This window comes from Cannabis sativa, chromosome 2, assembly GCF_029168945.1.
Source record: "Cannabis sativa cultivar Pink pepper isolate KNU-18-1 chromosome 2, ASM2916894v1, whole genome shotgun sequence".
NCBI lineage: Eukaryota > Viridiplantae > Streptophyta > Magnoliopsida > Rosales > Cannabaceae > Cannabis > Cannabis sativa.
Genome location: NC_083602.1, coordinates 55,375,567 through 55,397,877, shown reverse-complemented (window position 1 = coordinate 55,397,877; position 22,311 = coordinate 55,375,567). Strand labels below are relative to the sequence as shown.

At 34.6% G+C, this 22,311-nt stretch overlaps 1 protein-coding gene across 3 annotated transcripts; it reads right to left on the bottom strand.

The window, feature by feature from the left end:
- Nucleotides 1–1,534: 1,534 nt before the first annotated feature.
- Nucleotides 1,535–7,988, bottom strand: LOC133035015 (ubiquitin-activating enzyme E1 1-like). Of its 3 annotated transcripts, none has more exons than XM_061110643.1 (7): nt 7,360–7,988; nt 6,819–7,189; nt 6,327–6,544; nt 5,284–6,078; nt 3,602–4,470; nt 3,075–3,510; nt 1,535–2,305 (listed from the first exon to the last, which is right to left on the bottom strand). In XM_061110643.1, exons 2-7 carry the CDS (start codon nt 7,171–7,173, stop codon nt 1,709–1,711), a joined length of 3,270 nt encoding a protein of 1,089 aa, XP_060966626.1. In that variant the 5' UTR covers nt 7,174–7,189; nt 7,360–7,988; the 3' UTR covers nt 1,535–1,708. The 3 variants fall into 3 exon arrangements, with proteins under 3 accessions (XP_060966626.1, XP_060966628.1, XP_060966627.1); XM_061110645.1 differs by having other exon boundaries at nt 6,819–7,186; nt 7,360–7,831; XM_061110644.1 differs by having other exon boundaries at nt 6,819–7,258; nt 7,360–7,775.
- Between the last annotated feature and the right edge of the window lie 14,323 nt (nt 7,989–22,311).

The following is a 22,311-nucleotide window of genomic DNA, read 5'->3' as shown; positions in this document are numbered from 1 at the left end:
TTTTAACAAAAGTCTACTTTACATCTTTCTTGAAATGATAGTTTTAATGTCAAGTATCACATAATTATAACTAAAGAGCATTACTATTGGGCACTAGTGGTGCCCAACACCTTTCATACGTTGCACCCTATGAATGGTTAGCAATATTCCCTAAATCTTATTTTTTTAAGTTATATGGGACATGCTACTTAATTACACTAATAGTGGTATAATACTAGCAAAAAGAATTACCTTTTAACATTTCTCATAACTAAATTATTACATTTTTAATATTTTTTTTCTTTATTTTTAATTTAGATATTTAAAAAATAATAATCATTTTTTTTTTCAAAACATATTAATTCATAATAAAAGAACAAATTAATGAATTTTCTCTAATGTCTTAAAATATTAAAAAAAATATTTAAAATTTGAGATGAAATCTAAGATTAAGATATAAATTTGGGAAATACAATAGTAACAACTACAAGTGAACTACGTTAATGACAAGCAGGCCCGGCCCTGGGCATAGGCGGGCTAGGCCTGTGCCTAGGGCCCACCTATCCCAGGGGCCCAAAAAAAAAATATTTACCTTTTAAAATTATACCATTTTTTTTTACTGATTTTGAAAAACACCATATTTTTTTCTTAATAAGGGCCCAAAATAATTTTTTTTCTATGGCCCACTAATAGTCAGGGCCGACCCTGATGACAAGAGATGCAATACAGTGATGACAACAGGTGAGATACGGTGATAAAAATAAGTGAGATACAATGAGACAACAAGTGAAATACAATAATAACAATAATTTTGAATGATCGAGATATGAAAATAATGTATTATGGGAAATACGGTAATTTTTTTCTATGCCACGTTATTTATTTAGTTTTATAAAAATAATTTCTTTTAACAAAGCAATTTAAAATACTACATATAATAAATTTTAAACTTCTTAATAAATAATTTTAAATAATAATTAATAAAATTGTGAATTTAATTTTTAATAAATAAATTATTTATAATAATATGAAATAAAATAATATATTTATAATTTTATTATATATTTAAATTATATTTTTAAGTAATTATTTATTATAATATTAAAAAAAAAACTAAATTAGCTAGACGAAGAGCAACTATATTACTTAGTTTTTAATAAAAAAGCAAAATTTATTATTTAATTAAAGTTCAAAAAGTAAAACCAATAATTTTGAACTGAAAGAACATAATTATATGACCATAATATTTTAAAAGTTCAAAAGCAAAAATACTATATTTTTTTTTTTTTGAAAAGAACCTTCTTCCTTTTCAATAATTAAAAAAATACATAATTATATGACTATAATATTTTAAAAGTTCAAAAGCAAAAATACTATTTTTTTTTTTTTTCAAAAGAACCTTCTTCCTTTTCAATCATTAAAAAAAATACATAATTATGAAGAAAAACATGAAGGTTGAAAGAAAACCTCTGTATAAATGAAAAATACCTTTTGCTGAAGGAAAGGGAAGAGAAGGACAAACAAATTGCCATAGTTCAACTAAAGGTCCTTCGGATTTTTCAGAAAAAGAAAGCGTCTTTTCAGATTTATATATGAAACATGACTTTGTGAAAATATTCATGTATGCAAATACCAAAGTAAATTTGGAACGGAGTCAGAAAAGCTTATTTCAGGGCTCTCATCCTATAATCACAGTACAACAGACTCAGCCGGATTAGTGACTACAAACTCAACGGAAGTAAATCGATACCAATGGTATGTCGATATCGTTGTCTTCGTCATCCTCACACGCCACAACCACATCTAAATGCCGACGGTACGAAGGTAGATCAACTTTAGCCACTTCCCTTGCAAGATCCACCATCTTCCTGTCCATGCGGTCCTTGTGACGCGGGAACATACTATTATAAAGCAGGCAACTTCCACAGGAAATGCTGTAAGCATTTAGGCCTTTGTTCTTCAACCAATCAAGAAGTTCCCTTAGTGTTGGATTGTCATTTACAATCCACCTATCCCAAACAGTCCACTTCATGTCACGGTGCTTAATCACCTTCGGAGGAACTGGTTCGGCCATAGAGAACAATGGTAGTGCCAAATTTGCAAATGTGTTTCGGTAGTCCTCTAGTTTGTGGCTTCCATCCAAAACCTTGTAAAGCTCCAAGCATACGAGGCCTGTTGCCATGGCAGTCGAGGTTGCAATTGCAGGAATAATTCTTCCAGCTATAAATTTCGCCTTCAGCTTGTCAACCTCAGGAATGCTGTAATTTCTGGCCCTCATGTTGGCAAGACCAGCTATCAGATCCATGTGGTAGTTAGTATCATCATCCTGTATGACAGTTTAAGGCTCAGTAAGTAAGAATTAAAAAACAACACAGAGAACAACCTCAATTGTTAAGGGTTTTAGAAGAGCAGTCAGTTCTACAAGACTATTTATAAAGAATCACAATTATAGAATTGCAGTCTGTATCTAAGATTTTACCAAGAAGAAATTAATTTTATGAGGGAGAAGAGTATTGAGGAAAATTAAATGGAAGAAAATATTTTCCTAATTTAGTGTTTTGTGTTTCTTTTTTATTATATTTATAATTGTTCTAAATCTAAAATACGAAGGATAAAATTTTTTTCTTTTTTTTTTTGCAACGGTTGTTTGGTTGCAGATTAAAGCATTGGCTTTTCCACCATTTTGGTTGAATAGCCATTCCCTCCTATCTAAGAGGGAATTTTTTTCACTCCATATTAAATCGTGTTATAAGACTATTCCCAATTTTCCCTGTTCTGATTACTTCCAACCTAACATTCCCATTGTAGCCAAGCATTCAAGATAAATAACCAACAACTTGAGTCTAGTTCAAGTGGCCAATCCAGATTAGAGCAGAAAACTAGAATTTCTTTTTTCAAATTAAAACAGCTTGGACTGTTGGACAGTATAGACTCTATCTTCATCTTAAAGCCCAAATTATATGCAATATATCCTATTGAATGTTCATATATTAATGGTGGATAAAATGCGATGATTGGTGTGATTTTATCAAAAAAAAAATGGACAACAGTAATATAAATAAAAAAAATACTACTAAAGTGAGACAGAAACAGACCTTCTCAAACTGAATTGGTTTCATTTTATACCCGGGTGCCAAGTTGGCTCGGCAATGTTCCAACCTTGAAATCAAATCATTAATTACCAGAGTATCATCTACAGATGCAGCAGAATTAATATTGGTAGCCTTCTCATCAGTCTCAATTTTGACACCTTCCCTTGGCTGAAACTCAGGAACTATCACTCTATCAACAGCTTCAGCCAATTTATTAGGGTTGCTAGCCCAATCAGGAATTGGAATGCCAAATGTCTCTGCTCGTAATATTGATGCTGCCATAACATAATGGAGGTGACCAGGATCAGAGGCTGAGAACTGCAGTGGCTGAGGGAACCGCTTAGGAGCTGACCAAAATGGAGCCCCAGTACTAGTTGCAGCATTTTCAGGAAAAGTAAAAATCAACTGCTTCACACGGTTGGAGAAGTAATCTTCAAACCTGATGGCGAAAATGAACAGCATCAGGTGATGATATAGAAAAGACAAAAAATCTAAAGGTAAATTAATAGTTTCAAAATCGGAAGAATTACTTTAGACGAGCCCAGGTAATGCAATCTTGGAAATTCTCGCATTTCTCTTTGTCAAGACACTCAAGAACACGATCTAATGTATCCCTGGCCTGGGCATCACCAGCATTCCTCATTGCAGTTGCATATTCACTTGGGTTGGACAGATACGCATTTACTTCAGCAGGGGTCTTCTCAACCAAACCCTCAAATTCAGATCGGGCCCATGTCAAGCAGTGGTCAATGTTGTGAGGGAAGGAGTGCACGGTGCACATTGGTGCTTGCTTCTCTGGTGGATCCCTTGAGGCACCATAATTCTCTGTTAAGTGAGTAATGACCATCTGGGTGTTGCATTTGGCACCAAGAGTTCCAGACTCAAGAAGTGGCTTTTGGAAATATAAGCACCTCTGATCCACATAAAGACGAGCATTGACATTGTCTAGCGCATTGATTACAACATTCACATTCTCCCAGAAGGTGTCATTGAAAACATTTTCAGTTTCAGAGCCCACTCGATTCTGCAAGGCTTCAATATTGAGACGAGGATTGATTGAAGTAGCCGCAGAAGCAGCAACTGTGGACTTGGCCTGCCCAATATTCCAATCACGAAAAAGGAATTGCCGGCTAAGGTTACTCTTCTCAATTACATCATCATCTGTTATTGTCAGCTTACCTTGGTTCCCACATGAAACCCCCATCAACGCAACATTTTTTAAGAACTCACAACCCAGTGCACCAGATCCAACAATGAACACAATAGCATCCTCCATTTTCTTCTGGAGCTTAGACCCAAAAACTGAAATCTGTGCATCATAGCGACTATTTAACGGTTTAAAATCACTGGAGTCTAGCGGCTCTGTTGGAAGTGACTCCACCGAGTCAAAGTAGAAGAACTGTAGGGGGAAAAAAAGGTTAGCTTCAAATAACTGGTAATGCAAGGAAACATTAAAAATCTATTTTTAAAGCACAAATATAATGATCTTGAAGCACTAGATAGTTTTGTTAGAAACCTATTTTTCAATTTACTAAGATTTGCAAGTGAACTAAGATATAAAGTATCAATTAACATTTGGTGACCAAAACTAGCAGGCAATGCTGAAAAAAAAAATCAAATAACACTGATTTAGCGGATTGGAGTGGGTGAGCCAAGCTCATGCCAAATCCATGCAAAAAAACACTGATTTAGCGGATTGGAGTGGGTGAGCCAAGCTCATGCAAATCCATGCCAAAAAAGGGGATAGCCCCAAATTGGGAGAAGCATTCTAATATCAATATTCAATAATAATGCATACATAATTACAAAAATGACCCAAAGAACAAAATATCAAAATAACATAATAAAATAGCTACTAATATTTGATTACTATCTCCTACATCAAATGTTCACCCTAGGTAAACTGTCAATTTAGCCATTTAATGGTGTGAACTGTCACAAAATTGCAAGCCCATGTTTCTCATGGGTGACCATGGAAGTTTACGAATTGCAAATAAATGTACTAGCAGTTTGCATGCGTATTAGTTTACCATGTATATACTGATTCCTATCAAGTTCCATATCATGTTGACAGCACAAAATGTAATGAGTTTATGGCATCTCTATATCAAAAATATACCAGCATTTTTACATTATAAAACAATGACCGACAAGATATTAGAACATCTAAAGGCTAAAACTAATAGGGAGACAAGACTGGATATTCACAAACCTGGTAGAGTGGATGAAACTTTCCAGAGCAAGCTTTTACCACTTCTTGTCCAACAATACCACCAAACATGGCAGCCATAGGGTTCAGTACTGCCCTTGCACCAAAGGCAAAGTGCCGTAGAATTTTTGGATTTATGTCTTCTAATTTACTATCTCCCAAACTTTCATTGATGTTACCAGCAATTGATACAAGCTTCTGAGCATCCTCCTCTGAGCCCGCAACAGGGAAACGACCCAAATCAGATACGAACTTATCTAGAGCTTGGAACGCCAAGTGTAGAAGGGGTGGTCGATCAAATTTGGAGAAATCACTCAAAAGAAAATCACCAGGATCACTAAGTGCTTCCCTCAATGGCTTAAACTTCAACTTTTTGGGCTGTTTCACCTGTGTAACAATACCACCTCTCTCATAGGCACCAAAATTTGAGGTATCCTCCTCAAGGACGAACGAATAAGCCCTTGAACTCTTAATCTTTCTTGGTTTTCCATCATTCAATTGAGTCATCCCCCGAACTTCTGAGAATATAACGTAATCCCCATCTTGAAACTCGAGTCTTTCATCATCGACACATGATACAAGAGCAGGGTTGTCATTGCTAATGGATGCAATAATACCACTGTGGGGCTCTTCTCCATCAACATCAAAAACAGTAAACTCAGGTCCAAAATCACAAAAGATAGAGCCAAAAAGACCCCTGACTTCAGATTTAATGAAGGCAATAGGAGGTTGATGATTATGACAGTAATCATTGAATTCAATAGCTTTTTCAAGACCAATGTCAGTGAAGACAACAGCCTGCAATACAGAAAATAAATAGATGAATACAGTCCAATTAGCAATGACTGAAAAACAAATTGGCCACCCAATTCCATAAGTCATATGAACCTGTATTGTTTTGAAAATTATACAACCTTGGAAAACTATCGACCAATACAAAAGACTAAACCGCGATAATATGTAATATTAATAGTAACGCTGATGGAAAATGCTGTTATATATATATATCAAATGTTGTGATAGATTGATAGAGTACAAATGGGTACCTGAAAATTAGAAAGTTGTTCCTTGGTCAAAGTTGTTGTCAAAGTTTGCACAGCAACAGCATTGTTGAGCTCTTGCAACTTTTGAACAGAAGCAAGCGCTCTGTTCTTTCCAACATCATTCTCAGAGAAAATAAAATTACTGGACAAATCCCAAAGCTCCACATTCCCTTCATCGTGCAAAGTCACAGACTTAACACCAGCAAGAATGAGGTTCTTCGCTGCATTGCAGAAATCATGTTAGACCCATCCCAGTCGTACATAACAATGCCAGGCACAAGTTAATAAATCAGGTCTGCAACTGCAGCATTATAAAGTTTACAAAAATAATTTCTTTAAAATGATAACTAGTAAAACCCGTGTATGTCCTATCGAAAGGCCTCAATCAAAATCCTTATGAAATTGATACTAATATAACAACACAAAATTATCCCAAAAAATAAAATAAAATAGGTACACAACAGAAATGAAGTAAGATAAAAGTAAGATACGTACCAATCTCAGCACCGAGACCCTGCAACCCAGAGATAAGAACGTTCGACGCGAAGAGCCTCCGCATCGTGTCACGGCCGTAGACGGCCAACTGCCGGCTGTGCAGATCCTCATCGATATCGGCGGGATCACCTGGGGACATGTTGAGCGAGAATTGGTGTTCCTCCTTAGCTACAGTATTACCACTATTTAAGTTATTATTTCCGAGGCTGCTGTTGCTGTTGTTCACCGTTGATTCGGCGGCGGAGACGTCACCGATCCGATGCTTTTTAACAAAAGAGGTGTCAGTACTGTTGTTAATGGCAGTCTCTTCTACTTCTACAACCACTCCTTCACCAGCTCTCTTTCTTGGAAGCATAAAGTTCAGTAAGCTGCTGAAAACACCAGGAAAAGCACATCACCAATAACGATCGGCGCCCACCGCCATTTCTAACCCTAAACCCCTAAATCGCGCAAGATTTACAAGAACAAGGACAAAAATAAAAGAAACGAAACGAAACAACAACTACAAACCAGACAAAGAAACAAGGTTAAAAAAACATACCGATTACACAGCGATGAGAATAAGAAGAAATGAAACCGGAGTTGCAGGTAGATATATATATCTAGAGAAAGAGAGAGAGTCAGAAAAGAATTTCAGCTTCAGATTGTCAGATTCTGCTAGTGGCGAATTCGTCTACGGAAGAATAATCTTAGCTAGACGAAGAGTGAGGGAGTAGGGAGAGAGTGAAGGAAAAGCCTGAGCGGTTCATATAGTGGGGTTTGGAGAGAGAAGGGAGGGGTATTTATGGATTTGCATTTTGGTCTAGGGTTTTTTGGGGAGCTGAGGACAGGAGCTGAATGTGGATTAAGGGTACCATTAACAAAGAGAGACCGAACAAAGAGTACACCGCAAGTTCTTTTGTTTGTTTGTTTTTTTTTTATTAGTTAAGAGAGAGAGAAACTGATTTATTTATCATTTATTTAAAATTTAAATATGCAAAGAAAAGTTTTGTAAAAAAAAAAAAAGAAAAACAAATATGCAAGGAAAATGAGTAGCAGGCAAAGTCAAGGGAGAAAGAAATATGAGGCGAGTGGAAAAATCAAATGCCCCAATGTGCATCGTGGCTTGCTTAGGTGGAAGGAGGCAGCAGGTGTGTAACGTCGTCGTATTATAGATAATATTCGCTTCTCTTCCTTTTTTGTTTTTAGAGAATAAATCGGTTATATATTAAATAATCAAAGTTAAGATACAATAGTTAATAACGCAAGGAGAGTATCCTCCAACTAAATACAATTTGTATCCACCAAAATAACATATTTAGCTAATATGTGAGCATCAGTATTATCATATCTAGAAATTCTGAATATTAGTTAGAATACAATGAAAGTCAAAAACTAGTAGGTAAAGACTAAATATAGAGAAAAAACAGAGAAAGAAAATGTAAAATAGTCTTTATTGATTGAATGAATTGAAGCATTACAAAGGAATAGCTATAAATAGCTAAGATTGTTATGTGAACATAACCGACATACAAAATAACGGAATTAACAGAATAAACTAACCAACTAATCTTAATATCTAATAGGCCCCCTCAAGATGGGGTATAGAAATCCTTTACACCCATCTTGGAGACAATATTTTTGAATGGAGTTGGAAAGAGTGCTTTGGTAAAGATGTCGGCCAAGTTGTTTTAAGAAGAGACATGATTCATTTGGAGAGTTCCATTAGTGATCTTTTCTCAAACTGTATGGCAGTCTATTTCAACATGTTTCTTTCGCTCATGATACACCGGGTTTTCAGCAATGTGGATGGCAGCACTATTGTCACAGTAAAGGATGGATGAAAGCTTGATGGGAACTTGGGAATCTTTGAGGATGGATGTAAGCCATGTTAACTCACAAGTAGCATGTGCCATAGACCTATACTCGGCTTCTGCAGAGGAGCGTGAGATGGTTTGTTGCTTCTTCGATTTCCATGAGAGAAGTGAGTGTCCCAAGAAGATACAGTATCCAGAGATTGAAAGTCTTGAGTCTGGACATGCTGCCCAGTCTGCATCGGCAAAAGCATGTAATTGAAGAGGTGTAGGTGTAGTAGAGTGATAAAATAAACATTGACCTGAAGAGTTTTTGAGGTATCTTATGACCCGATATGCAGCTTGTAGATGTGGTTGTCTAGGTGCCTGGAGATATTGACTTAGTTTATTGACGGCATAGCTAATGTTAGGACGAGTGATTGTGAGGTATATCAATTTCCCAATGAGGCATCTGTATTGTTTTGGGTCTTGGATGAGCTCACCAGATTCATTGCTGAGTTTTAAGTTTGGCTCCATTAGTGTTGAAGCTGGTTTTGAGCCAAGATAGCTCGTGTCCTGGAGTAATTGCATGGTGAAAGGTCTTTGTGTTACAGATATACCTTTGCTGCAGCGAGCAATCTCGAGACCTAGAAAGAATTGTAAGGGGCCAAGGTCTTTAAGTTTGAACTTTGAGTCAAGTGTGGCAATGAATTGTTGGAGAATAGTTGTGTTATTAGTTGCCACAATGATGTCATCGACATATATAAGTAGAGCAAGGAATGTTTGTTGAGTGATCTTGATAAACAAGGAATGATCATTTTTAGATTGAGAAAATCCTTTTGAGATTAGTGTTGAGCTTAATTTGGCATACCATTGTCGGGATGCTTGTTTTAAGCCATATAAGCTCTTTGTTAATTTGCAAACTGCATTTGGAGGTAATACTCCTTTGGAAGTGTAACCTTGGGAAAGTTTCATATAAACATCCTCATTTAGATCGCCATGGAGAAAAGCATTGTCTATGTCCATGTGGTGTAGGTGTCAGTTATTTATGGCAGCAAGGGCAAAGAGGAGTTTAAGGGTGTTGAACTTAGCTACAGGAGCATAGGTATCAAAAAAATTGATACCTGGTTTTTGTGTGTAACCTTTGGCTACAAGACGGGCTTTCAATCTATTGACTGAACCATCGGGATTGTACTTGATTTTGTACACCCATTTGTTCCCAATTACATGTTGATTGGGAGGTAAGGAGGTCACAATCCATGTGTGATTTCTTTCTAATGCTTCGGTTTCATTATCCATGGCTTTGAGCCATGCAATGAATTGAGAAGCCTCTTTGTATGATTTTGGTTCTGTGAGAGTTGCAGTAGCTAATATAACTGCTTTAAACATATTAGAGAATCTTTGATAAGAAATGTAGTTGGCAATAGGGAAGTTTGTGGAGGCAGCAACTTTATCACATATATAGTCTTGTAGATAAAGGGGCTTTGTGATGTTTCTGCCTGATTTGGTGGTTTGAAAGGGAACTGTAGCGTTGTTGGGGTTGTCAGTAGGAGCCATAGGAGAAGTTAGAGATGTTAATTGAGGATCAGGTGTGAGAGAATGCTGGTTTGGCAGAGAAGGGTCTGCTGTTATGTTGGAGGCAGGAAAAAAAGTATCAATGTTGCAATTTGGTGTTTTGGTGATGAAGGGGAAGATGTCCTCATAAAAAATAACATCCCAAGCATGAAAGATGTGATTGCTTTGGATATCTAACAAGGTATATGCTTTCATATTTTCTGGATATCCAATGAATAAACAAGCTTTTGCTCTTGAAGAAAGTTTATGGCCATTATTATGGGGGGAGGTCTAGGTTAAACAACCATAGTTCCTTAGACGAGCATAAGATGGGGTTTTTCCATTTAAGAGTTCATATGAAGTTTTGTCTTTAAGTAACACAGATGGTGTTCGGTTTAGCAAGTAGATAGCAGTTTTCATCATAAAAGTCTAATAAACAAGAGGTAAGTTTGATTGAAATTGCAAGAGCACGAGCAACATTTAAAATGTGCTGGTGTTATCTCTCAACAATGGCATTTTGTTTAGGTCTATTGACACAAGAAGTGTTGTGTAATGCTCCTTTACTTGCGTAAAAGGAGGTAAATGTAAGTTCTTTAGCATTGCCAGTCCTTATAGCTTTAATGTTTTTGTTATAATGGACATTGACATAGGTAAAGTAATTTCTGATGTGAGTTGAAGCATCGGATTTTGTTTTAAGTAAGTAGATCCATGTAAAACGAGAATGGTCATCGACAATTGTTAAAAAATACCTATATCCTTCAATTGAATCAAGGGGGTAAGGACCCCAAACATCCATGTGTACAAGACCGAAAATGTCATTTGCAAAGGTGGTATTGGAAGTAAATGGCAGCTTTTTATGTTTTGCAAAATGACAAACTTTACAATTGAAATGGTTAGGTAAAGTAGAATTACAATTGAGCATTTTATTGAGTTTATTTGTGATGATGACAGATGGATGGCCTAGACGAGAGTGCCATTTATTGGTGTGCATCTGTTTAGTGAAAGTGGCAGCGTGGCAATGTGGACTGGGAGTAGTTTCTTGCTGGATGTAATAGAGATTACCAAATCTGCTAGCAGTCCCAATCTTCAATGTCTAAGATAGTTCTTGGATAATGCAATTGTTATATGTGAATTGTAGAACATGATTATTTGCGTTAAGAAAGGAACTAACTAAAAAAAGATTGAAATAAAATTGGGGTACAAACAAGACATTGGCTAATATCAGCTTAGAATTGAGTATGACAGTACCAACTTTTTTGATTTTCACAGATTGTCCATTAGGTAAGGTAACTGCTGCAGCATGTGGTTTATTAACAAAAAAGGAAAAACATCTAATATCACAACATACATGGTGCGTTGCCCCACTATCAATGATCCAAAATTATAGGGAAAGTGGCTGACATTACCAGAGAAATTAGTAACAGTAGCATTGGTTTCAGGGGTAGATGTGGATGGTTGCAGCTGTTGAGTGAGCATGGATATAATCTGTTGGCATTGTTCAGCAGTTAACTGAGGTGGATTTGAATTAGGAAGTGAAGTGGAGGCTTGCATAGTGTGAGGGTTGGTTCGAGAGGTAGAGGGTGCAGCATCCTTGCTTTTGCCTTTGACATTGGAATCTGTTGTTCTTCTATTGCCATAGCCAGGAGGGAATCCGGTGAGGAAATAGCATTTGTCCCTTAGATGGCATGGTTTTTGGCAATTAGAACAAGTGGGGCGCATCTTCTTGTTTTTGGAAGCAAAATTTGCTCCAGGGTTGCTGTTAGTTGTTGTATCAGGGGGTTTAGTCACAGCAGCAGCTGTAATAGGATTGATATTTCGATTGCCTATTATTCATTGACGTTCTTGGTGAACAATCATCGAAAAAACCTTGTTTAAAGGGGGGCATGGATCAAGAAGTAACACTTGATCACGAACAGCATGATAGGACTCATTGAGGCCTTTAAGGAACTGTAATACCTGATCATGATTGTGGTATTCTTGCTGTTTAGCAACAGCCACACATGTACATGGAATTTTTGGGCGAAGTTGAGTAATCTCATCCCAAATGGCTGTTAGTTTAGTGAAATATGTGTTGGAAATTTATTTTACCAGGATCTTAGATCTACTCACAAGTATGTTGTTTAACACCCTAAATATGAACTTTCTAAGACGATAAAATAAACACATATAAAGTTAAGAAAACCTTACATTGATGCAGCGGAATTAATGTCTCCTTCCACTCAGATCTCTAACCCTTGTATCCTTTCTGTAGCAGAGTATAATCAAGATCTGAGCCCGAATGTCCTTCTTCTTTGAGTTTGATCCTTCACAGTCTTCCAATCTATGATTGAGTTACTGCTTGTTGTGTGTGGGCACTTACTCTTTCACTAGGGTTCGAAATATATGAAGAGAAAAGAGAGAGAGAGAGAGGGATTTCGGCCAATAGAAGAGAATAGGGAAGGCTTAGTTTTTCTGAAGAGAGAAATTTCTGACAGAATAGCTTATGAAAACTTATTAAAGCATGTGATTTGACTGAGCCATCATTTTCTATTTATAGGCAACTACTAGGTTTAGGTTAGGAATTATTTGGCATTAAAATAATGAAAAAATCAATTTGAATTTCCACAAATAGTGGCCGGCCATGGTGTGATAATGGGCCCCACTTGATTTTGCAATTTTATCAAATTTTATTTCTATTTTCTCAAAAATATCAATTTTCCAATTCTAACCATTTAAATGCCAAAACTAATTATTTAATAACTAAAATAGATTATTAAATAATATTGTCATTTAATTTAATTATTAACTAGACATATAAAGTCCATTAATAAATAAATAAACCTAGAATCTCTTTTCTTTACAATTTCACCCTTGCTTAGTGAAAATTCACAAATTAGACATAGTCTAACTTTAGAATTATAATTGATCAATCACGAATCAATTAATGAGTCTTACAAGTAGAATGTTCTCAACTAGAATGGGGACCATGGATCTATATGCTGAGCTTCCAATAAGTGAACCAAATTTACCAAGTAAATTCCTACTTATTAATTCTTCGTTGAATCCACTCTTAGAACTTAGAATTGCACTCTCAGACTTATATAGACCATATTATATGTTCCACGATATCAATATGCTATCTCATTTAACCATTGTTATAATCTTATTGTGATTTAAAGATCCTCTATATAGATGATCTACATCGAGATGGATTTCTTTACCGTTCTCACCCCTCAATGTATTTTGCCCCTTAAAACACTTAGCTACCTGTAAATGGTGTTTAGTGATCTAATAATTAGTCAGTTAAACAAGAGCTCATCCATTTACTTCTATTTGCTAAGCTCGAAGGGAATCATCACTTGACTTCTATACACCAGTAGAAGCTATAGATTCCATATTTATGTTCAGCACTCCCACTCAATCATACTATCATGTTCCCAAAATATACGTATCACCCTGACCTAAAAGTAGGCTTAACTAATAAATCAAAGGACATGAATAGCACTCCTGAGTTGAGCCTAAGCATATCAGGATTTAGATTCTTTTAATCTTAAGATCAACTACTGATATTGACTTGGAAAGATATATATAACGGTAAGTTTGTAATATCTTAACTTAGTTGAAATATCGGTCCAGTCCAATGTATACTCCATACATTCGAAACTAGTATACTTTACTAATGTCCTGGAAAGAACATAACACTTACTCCAAGTGTAAGTACACATCATCGCTGATTATCACATTAGTGTAAATCCAATAACACTGATGAAACAGGGACCAAGTCTTTTGATTCATATGATCACAATCACATTCCACTGTGTTGACAATACTGTAATTGTGAATAAACATATGATCTGGATTTAACTGATTTTGTGTGTAAATGTAATAAACATATTAAACCATTGGCATGTAAAATTCATGCAAACATAAATCACTTCAAATTTCTTATATTGATAACTAATCAGATTGTAAAGAGTTTTATTTAGGGCATAAAACCCAACAATAAGTACTAACAAAGTCTTCACCTTGATGAAGTAAGGTGAGATTTTCATTAAGTTCAAAGATCTGTGGACCATTGCCTTCATTGAACCTATTGTTAAGTTCAGTCCACATTTCTGCAGTAGTATCAAGGTACATGATACTGCTTTTTATCTCGGGTGAAACCGAGTGTAGGATCCAAGATTGGACCATTTGATTACAACGAATCCAAGAACCATATAAAACATCAGTAGGAGAAGGTTTGGGAAGCGTACCATCAAGAAAATGGGTTTTATTGCGAGCCCCTATTGAGAGTTTAAAGTCCCGAGTCCATGGCTGGAAATTCCTCTCTGCCAAGACTGGAGTGACAAGAGCAATTCCGGGATGATCTGCGGTGCTGAGGTAGTAAGGACTGCATACATCCTCATAGACCGGTCGATCTCCATTGACATGATGAGTGGATGCAGCTGGAATTGGAACATGAGGTGGAAGATCTGCAGAATTCTGGGATGCTGGAGGAACATGATTCGGAAGAGCATCGTCCACGGGATGATCAGTGGAAGTAGCAGACGAATGTGCTCTCGTGTGCACCATTGTTGAAGGCAGAAGAAGTTGAGGTTGTTTAGGGTTCTTGGATTATAGCATCTGATACCATAATAGTGGGTAAAGACTAAAGACAGAGAGAAAATAGAGAAAGAAAATGTAAAATAGTCTTTATTGATTGAATGAATTCAAGTAGTACAAAGGAATAGCTATATATAGCTGAGGTTGTTATGTGAACATAACCAACATACAAAATAACGGAATTAACAAAATAAACTAACCAACTAATCTTAATATCTAATACTAGAAGATTGCAATTCTTTTGCTACTACAAGATCAGTTTCAGTATAATGTACTGGAAACTGCAATTCATTCCGCCACCGAAGATTGTAGAAGATCGACATAGCTTTAAGTATTTTTGGCTTGTAACATCGTTTAAAAGGCATTGAAATCGCTGCCAAAAGTTTTGTTGAGAATATTTTACTAGGATCTAGATTTACTAACAAGTATGTTGATTAATGTTAGGCTAAAATTAGTCTAAGTTTCGGGTCATATTTTCAGTTAGTTTTCACTCTTTGTATCTAGTTTTAGGGCTATTTTACGCTTGATTCTTTTGTTTCAGTTCCTCGGGTGTTTAAAGAAAGTATGCACAAGAATTGAGGACAAGTGGTGAAAGAATCGAGAAGAAAAACCAAAAATTGTATCGCTGCCTATTCCAGTCGCGACGGGAACTGGCAGAGAAATTTTCAAGAAATCGAAGTTCAACCCTGTCGCGACGGGGCACATTGCTCGTCGCGACGGGGACCCAGTGACGCGATTTTTGGGCAGTTTCGTAATTTCACGAATTTTAAAGATGAGACTTGGTTTAAATAGAGGAGTTCGTTAAAATTAGTATCAGATTTGGAGCCCTAGAAACAAAGGAGGAGGCTAGAAGAGCGGCTTGTGGCGACCCGGATCAATTGCTTCAACTAGTTCTTTCTCTTCTCTTTAATTTTTCTATGCTATTTTCTGTTTCAATGTTAATTATGGATTTGATTATGGATGTTTTGAACTAAACTCCTATTTAGGGAGGATGATGAATGTTGTTTTAAGTTTTTCCTAGTTAATGAATAATTGCCATTCCTCCATCTTGATTTGTGAAATTATCTATATTTGTGTTTAATTACATGTGTAAGCTTGATCACCTTCTCCATGTTCTATGATCTCAATTCAAAATTTGAAAAGTGAGAATTGAGAATGCTAAAATTGGATAATCTAGGTTTTGATGTGAAACGAAAGTATTTGCATAGCCTTTGTGACATTTAGATTATTGCTTAATGCTGATTTCATGTTAGTTTAATTAAGAGCTTAATTAAAGAACATGTGATTTAGAACCTAAAAGATCTGAAAAGAGTTAGGTTAATTTATAATATGTCATTCACATCAAGAAAAGGATAGCAATTAGGCATTAACAATTGGGTAAACAAAAAACAGGATTCTTCTCCCTATTTTCTCATCTTGATTAATATTCTTTTGTTTCTTTAAGTTTCTTGAATTTCTTTCTTCCTTTTTCAATCATAAATACTTTTGATTTACCAAATAGAATTATAAGTATAGTTTAGTAGTAATTAATCCAATTTCCTATGGTTCGACCTCACTTGCGTGAGTATACTACTTGATTGCGTGTACTTGCATATTGTTTTACAATTTTCGTAACAATTAACATCCTAAATATGAATTCTCTAAAATAATGAAATAAACACATAAGGGTTTAAGAAAACCTTACATTGGTTGCATCGAAATATAATAACTCATTCCATTCAAGATCCCTAGCCCTTGACTCTTTTCTGTAGTAGAGCATTATCAAGATCTGAACCTGGATCTCTTTCTCTCCTTCGGGTTTGGTTACCAACGTCTTACTCACTATGATTGAGTACTTGACTTGCTATGTGTGGGCATGGCACTATATCACTATGAGTTTCGAATGTGAAGAACAATGAAGGAGGTGAAATCACTAAGGAAGGAACTCTCTCATCTAGGTTGGTTGAATAGTAAGTTGACATTAGTTCAAAAAGTGGATGAGTGAGAGCATCATATTCCTTTTATAGTGTTTCAACTAGGGATTAGGGCTGAATATATGGATTAAAAAAGAATAAAAAATTGGGCAAAATCACTTCTAGGCCGTACACAATAATGGACCAGTTTCTAGTTTGATTTTTGCCACTTTATTTCAACCACTTATTCTTCTTTTCAATAATACCATATTTTCAATTCAATCCTATAAATGTCAAAACTATTTAATAATTATAATTAATTACTAAATAAAATTGTCATTTATGTAATTTAATAATTAGAATATACAAAGTCTCTTAATTAACAAATTGACCCCAAAACCTCTTTTTTTCACAATGAAGTCATTACTTAGTAAAAATTCATAAAGAAGACATAGTCTAATTTTAGAATTATTATTGATTAAATAAAATTAATTAACTGAGTCTACAGGTAGTGTTATCTCAACTAGTGAGGGGACCATCGGCTTATATAACCGAGCTTTCAATAAGTAGATCCAGAATTTACCAAGTAAATTCTCAACTTATTAATTCCTCCGTGCGCCACTATAGATTTGGAATTGAATAACACTCTCAATTATATAGAACGCTCTATATGTACCACGATATAGATACGTTATGATTATCTATTGTTACAATCCTAATAGTCAAAGATCATCTATAGATGATCTATATTGAATAGAGACAAATTTACTGTTCTACCCTTCAATGTATTTTATCCTTAAAACACTTAGCTACCTATAAATGATATTTTAGTAAAGTAATATAATTACTGAAATGTGATCTCTATAATTTATCTCTATTCAGCCAAGCTCGAAGGAAATCATCGTTTCACTTCTAAATACTTATAGAAGCTATAGATTCCATATCTATGATCAGCACTCCCACTTAATTGAACTATCATGTTCCCAATATGTAAATATCAGCCAAAACCAAAAGTTAGCTTCCACGAACAACTTGAAGAATATAAATAATAAAACTAAGATTGAACCTAACTATATCAGGATTAAGATCCATAGACCTAAGATCAACCATTGATATTGACTTAGAAAGATATAACGCTAAGTTTATGATATCTTATCTAAGATCAATATCGGTCCCTTCCAATATATACTCCATACATCTGATACTGGCAAACTTTGTCAATACCCTAGAAAGGACATAACACTTATCCAAGTTGTAAGTATACCTTATCGCTGATTATCATGCCAGTCTAAATCCAGTGAATTGACAAATCATGGGAATTAAACTTTTGAACATATAATCACGATTATATTTCATTGTGCTGACGACACTATAATCATGAACAAATACATAAATACTTATATATGTTCTGGACTTAATAGAATTTATATATTAAACATAATCATGAAATAAATCATGTGAACCATGCAACATAAAAGCGATTTCTGATCTTTATTAATTAGTAAATCTGATTATATTGAAATGGGTTATATTTAGGGCACAAAACCCAACAAACTCCCACTTGTACTAATATAAAACAAAAAGTTCATTTCCAATAATCTCAACACCTTGATATCTAGATCAAGTGTAGTATGTAGTATTCTCTCCGTGATAGGATCTAACAGGTTGTCTTCAATACAACCTTTCCTCCACCATTAGATTTCCTTAATCATAAAATCCTTGATATTGTAAAATTTCTCTCTATATGTCTACTCCTCTAGGGATACTGGATTCTTTTTTTTTTGGCAACTACTTCCGTGTCAGTCAGGAAGTAACACTAGTAGTTAATAAATTATTGGTACAATGCCAAAAATTGAATAGAACTTTCCATAGGCTAAATATGTATCTTTCTTACAACTTTAGCATTCAGTCTCACTGGTAGAGTTAGAGATTTCAGATTAGTTTTTACACTTCTCCAAAATCACTGCTCCACCCCCAAAGTAATCACCATCTCATCAGTAGACTTTCTAGCATCAACGCAAGTCTAGAAACCTGATTTGGTGTAGTCTTAGAGTATTAAATAGCACCCTTATCGACTAACATATAGTTCATCTTCTTGATCTTAACATTTACTTGATTGTCTTCCAATGTTCCTTTCCTGAATTAATCTGATACCTACTCATTACTCCCACTCAACAGTAGGTGTCTGGTCTAATGCATACGAAAGCATATTTGAGACCTCTCACTGTAGATCCTAAGGAATTCTTTCCATGGCCTTTATCTTTTTTGGAATAGTTGAAACTTTTCCTTAGATAAATAAAATCTATGTCTAGAAGTTTCTATAAATTGCCATTAGAAAATGTACCAGCATCTTACTAAAGCAAGTTTCTCGCACTAGAGTAATTAAATCACCAGGTATACCATAAACCATAGGTTTAGATAATCTTAAACCTGTAATACTAGGAATAGGAAGTTTTGTTAAGTCCATTGAATAAACTTATTTTCAAAATTTCCTTTCTTGTCCTTGTAATAGAATACTTTTGGTTATTCTATATGAAGGGTTTTAACCATAATTCTCTTGGCTTTGCTTCTTAGTTCTTATTCTGACTTTCCATTACTTGTTTAAACTAACAATGGATTTTAAATCACAAGTGTCTCCCAAGTCATAACAGGGTGAGTTCCTTGACACCCTCCCACTACGACAAGGTACCGTGACGTACTATCTAAGAACACTAATGGTATGGCCTCATCGGTTGTATCAAGACAATCGAGGCAGTTGGACCATCTTATATAGAATAAGATGATAGAACACTTTTGGAATCAAGAAAAAAAAATATATCCTCTACTTTGCTACTTTCAGATTTAGTCATATTCTTAGAAAAGTAGTATTTGTTGAAACAAACACTTTCTTATCTTAATGACCATGGGATGGTCCACCCCTAATCACTTAGAATAGCTATGAAACATGCAAATCTTAGTTAACTGTTCTAGCTTTTTTAAGGTCACGATCAGGACATTCATGATTCTAGTAATGGTTTACACTAAGTACATAACCATTCTATCATTCTAAAATTTTCCTATTATTAGGGTATTCCCTATAGGCAGCTACTAGTAACTAATCATAGACCTTTTACTTTCATCAATATGCAAACTGAATTTCTAGGGAGGTAAGTTTGGATACAATTCGAAATCAACTTAATGATCTTTGAACTGCATATCCACCAAATATTTCTCCACCCATATCAGTTTGCAAGATCTTTAACCACTTACCTTAATGTTTTCAAAATTGCTAGAAATTCATGAAATTTCTCAAACATTTCAAATTTCTTTGCACAAGGTAAAATCTAGAGTAATCGTCTAAACAATATAACGAAAACTCATATCCACCCTTGAATGTACATCCATATTCGAATATAGATGATCATACTTTCAAGTGGACATAGGCATAATTGACTCTTTGCAGAGAATGATCTTGTCAAAACTACTATGAACAAGATGCAAATGTCATAGATACTAAAATGTGGTTGTAATCTTTTGATGACTTAGGTCTAGTTATAATAAAGAGTTCTGAGAATAGTCCAAGTAGAATCCTGGTCACAGAATACTAAACTCATATTCCATACATAAACATACAGTTTGGATCCATTACAGAAAATAGATATTAATAACTTGTAAAAGTCATACTGCATTGTCCAATGTATTCTAAGAAACTGAAATTAAAATTTCTATTTGGAATCTAAAATTTAAAGTCAAATACTTAAATTTATACCAAATATACAATGAGTGATTATTCTTTCTCGGACCACCACTATTAGTCTAACTCTAAGTCTAATTTGCCTAAAGTAAACATATACAAGTAGGAGATTTTTAAGATCGAAGATTTATATCATTTCGAGATAGAATGTTGGGAATATAATCATCTGCGCCATTTAATTTCATAAGAGAAAGTAGAATGACATCATAAGCAAATGATTTATAAACCATTCATCCAATGATATACTATTTAAGTAAATTCGACATGAATAAGCTAAGAGGAAACATTAAAGGATAATTTCAATTAAAATAAGAATCCAACGATGTCCCGGTAGGCGAGAGTCAAAGTTAAACTTATTTTATGAATCCCTTCATTGTTTCATATTGTAAACACTAATCTAAGTTGTCATCTTTGGATGTACAACTAGATGTTGCATTTATAAATATTTATCTATCGAGATCTAACACTATTATGTTTGTCTAACGGATGACAATACTTTGGGATTTGTCCCATTAAACAACAAGCTAAGTTAGACCAACAATGAAGATTCAAAATTATACTACAATTAATAACAAAAAACAACATGGTTCAATATAAATTCATACACATTCAGAAATTATCATACATTCAGCAAGTAACAAAGACGTGAAAATACAAAACAATCATATCTTAAATAATTTCCAAAGTTTCCAACAAACTGATACAGTGTCCCGGTAGGCGAGAGTCAAAGTAATCATTCATTGAATAGAGTAGTCAGCTCATCTAAAATGGACACCATTCTAGCAACCTTTTATTCGATCAAAACAAGAATCCAACATTGTCTCGGTAGACGAGAGTCAAGGTTATTCTTATTTTATGAGCTTCCACTATTGTTTCATACTTCTTAAATTTATGGGCTTATATACCCGAGCTTTCAATAAGTAGATATAGAATTTACCAAGTAAATTCTCAACTTATTAATTCCTTCTTGTGCCACTATAGATTTGGAATTGAATAGCAATCTCAATTATATAAAATGCTCTTTATGTACCACGATATAGATACGTTATGATTATCTATTGTTACAATCCTAATAGTCAAAGATCCTCTATAAATGATCTACATTAAATAGGGACAAATTTACCGTTCTACCCTTCAATGTATTTTATCCTTAAAACACTTAGCTACCTATAAATGATATTTTAGTAAACTAATATAATTACTAAAATGAGATTTCAATCATTTATCTCTATTCAGCCAAGCTCGAAGGAAATCATCATTTCACTTCTAAATACTTATAGAAGCTATAGATTCTATATCTATGATAAGCGCTCCAACTTAATTGAACTACCATGTTTATAAAATTTAAATATCCGCCAGAACCAAAAGTTAGCTTCCACGAACAACTTGAAGAACATAAATAATACAACTAAGATTGAACTTAACCATATCAGGATTAAGATCCATAGACCTACGATCAACCCTGGATATTGACTTAGAAATGTATAACGGTAAGTTGATGATATCTTATCTAAGATCAATATCGGTCCCTTCTAATGTATACTCCATACATCCGATACTGGTAAACTTTGCCAATGCCATGGAAAGGACATAACAGTTATCCAAGGTGTAAGTATTGTTGGGTTTTATGCCCTAAATAAAACTCATTTCAATATAATTAGATTTACTTATTAATAAAGATCAGAAATAACATTTTATGTTGCATGGTTCACATGATTTATTTCATGATTATATATATAATGTATGAATTCTATTTAAGTCCAGAACATATGAATTTATTAATGATTATAGTGTTGTCAACACAGTGGAATATAATCTTAATTATATGTTCGAAAGTTTATTCCCTGATTTGTCAGAACACTGGATTTAGACTGACATGATAATCAGCGATAGGTATTCTTACACCTTTGAAAAGTGTTATGTCCTTTCCAGGACATTGGCAAAGTTTACCAATATCGGAT